This window comes from Stegastes partitus, unplaced genomic scaffold, assembly GCF_000690725.1.
Source record: "Stegastes partitus isolate 25-593 unplaced genomic scaffold, Stegastes_partitus-1.0.2 Scaffold23, whole genome shotgun sequence".
Taxonomy (NCBI): domain Eukaryota; kingdom Metazoa; phylum Chordata; class Actinopteri; family Pomacentridae; genus Stegastes; species Stegastes partitus.
The window spans coordinates 136180-138485 of NW_007577754.1; the positions used below are offsets into that span (position 1 = coordinate 136180).

Below are 2306 nucleotides of genomic sequence, written 5' to 3' on the forward strand. Positions count from 1 at the left end.
GTCCTAAGTCAGCTGGGATAGGCTCCAGCGCCCCCGTGACCCTAGTGAGGATTCAGCGGTGTATAGATAATGGATGGCTGGATGACATTAGGGGCAGTTTTCCATGTATTCTATTTTTAACATGTACCCCTTTGAGGCTCAGTAAAACACATGCATCTTAGAAAACAAAATGGGATTTTCGTAGCAGGAAAATGTTATTTAAATTGATTTGAGTCAAACAAAGAAGATGTGCTCTTTAATTTGTCGGTTAAGTAAGTTTGATATCACTGATGCTACGTCACATAGCTTGTTAGCAGATAGAAAATATACACATGACCTGTTGATGTGTGTGAATGAGTCTGTTTGGTCTGAGGGGAAGGTCAAAGACAAGTACACAACTCATTATGTGGTAACGAGTCCTCACAACACAGAAATGAGACTCTTAGATAATTTGGGTTTGGAAGGGGGCACAATAGACTTTACTGGTACTGAGGGGAAAAGACATGGTTACTGTGTGTTACTGAAACAGCAAAAGACTATCTTAATGACACTGGCTGCCTTGTGCAATAGGGACTGTTCCCCCTGAAAAATAAAAATTAAAAAAAAAATTGTCCACTTACATTTGTGAGAGATGAGTTGCTCAAATGATTCAGACCATCGCACAACCTCATCCGTTGATAGTCTGATGGAAAGAAAGAAAAAAGGCTTGAGTAAGATGCCACCCACTGTGCTTTCATACATATTTAACACAAGAAGGAAGTGCATGTATTATTGAAAGTCAGTTGAGTTTAATGTATGATGTCTCTTCTGATCACGGTGTTTGTTCTTTTCCAGGCTGTAAAGTATTTAAAAATATCTGGCTACATTTACAGAATGTTGACAGGAGGGAGGAGAGGAGCTAGAACAAGACCAGCTGACCTATGTTCACATTTTAATGTGATTCATGAATTACTGAAAGCATGATGGGAAACTGCTATTCATGGAGATTAAAAAGATACATTAAAAAGGTACGTTAAGATCATCAGGCTTTTTGTGAAAAAAAAAATCTTGTGAATATAAAAGCTAAATAAGTGTGTATCATAAACTTGTCAAAACCACTGGTTTCTCCAATGATGCTACTTGACATAGAAATTGTTCCACTGATTGAGGAATGAAAAAGCATTTTTAAATCTTAACTGACCAATTGTTATATAGATATATGCATCAGTATCAGCTTTGTTTGCAAAAAGGGTTGTGTGTATCACACTGATGATGCAGGAATTTAGGCAACTTAAGTTTACACTGCTTTTTGTTACATGCCAAGACTGCATCTAACATGGGTAAAAAACAAAACCTGATTGTCTCGAAAAGCAACAATGGAGTAAAAGGTTAACATGCAAATGCTTGACATGATGAACTAGAGAAAACTGAATTGATCACCTATATTGCTGGTTTGCTGACTGACACAAGCGCAATACATTGCATTCAGATTTCTACTAAAAAACAAACCCTGAAACAATATCTTAAAGAAGACAGCTCCTCCTACAAAAGTTTGAACTTTTTTTGTGTGTATATTTTGTAACGTGTGGCCAGTATGGTGTCTAGGAAGTTATTTCACACAACAGAAGGTTGAGTCCCAAAGTTTAGTCCCAAAGAAATTGAACAGGCAGGATGTTACAGGATTATTTTTTTTGTTTGTTTTTTGGCCGACTCACTTCAGACACCTGGCTGTGGTCTCTTGCGCGGGAGGCAGGAACTCAGAGAAGTCATTGTAGGAGTCAGACTTGTTGGACAGGCAGCCTAGTCTGGTCTTCATGGTACAAATCCTGCAGAAAAAGCACACATTTTGACAAAGGAAATGTACCTTCTGTGCACACAGACAGTACAAATAGCTGTTGTTTCCCACCCCCATTGGAAGCAAGATTAGGATCAGTGTGAAATCAAGAATTCGCTGCAAAAATACACAAGTACAACCCAAACTGCTTTACAAAGTTGGAATCATCAGCAACACACTGCTGTTCAGAACTGCTGCATGAATGTAAGGCGAATATAAATCGGGGAAAAATAGCAAATATGTTCAGTCAGTTTTCCTGGATAATACAAGCGATACATGCTTATTTGTCAGTGTTTTAGTGGCTGCATCTGCAGAAAGTTGAGAACAGTTTAAATTGCATTTTACTGTCAGCTCAGCACCATCAAGAACACTACCGTCACATTTTAGCTGTTGCTATGGCGGCTAATCGTATGTTTTGGCTGCTACTCCTTTATATGTTTAGAATATGTATAAGTTCTTTAATGTCGATGGGGGACCTGCTTAATAAACTGATCATAAAGAAAAAAAATGCAGA

The 2306-nt window shown here is 38.1% G+C and overlaps 1 protein-coding gene across 1 annotated transcript in view; it reads right to left on the bottom strand.

Annotated features, from left to right (window-relative positions):
* The window catches only part of LOC103367466 (regulator of G protein signaling 8), a 6969-nt gene extending 5195 nt beyond the window's left edge, over positions 1 to 1774 (bottom strand). Inside the window, exons 1-2 of the mRNA XM_008295496.1 lie at positions 1674 to 1774; positions 600 to 661 (exon numbers count right to left, since the gene is read on the bottom strand). Coding sequence (XP_008293718.1) covers positions 600 to 661; positions 1674 to 1774 — 163 coding nt within the window. The remainder of the gene's footprint in view (positions 1 to 599; positions 662 to 1673) is intronic.
* Between the last annotated feature and the right edge of the window lie 532 nt (positions 1775 to 2306).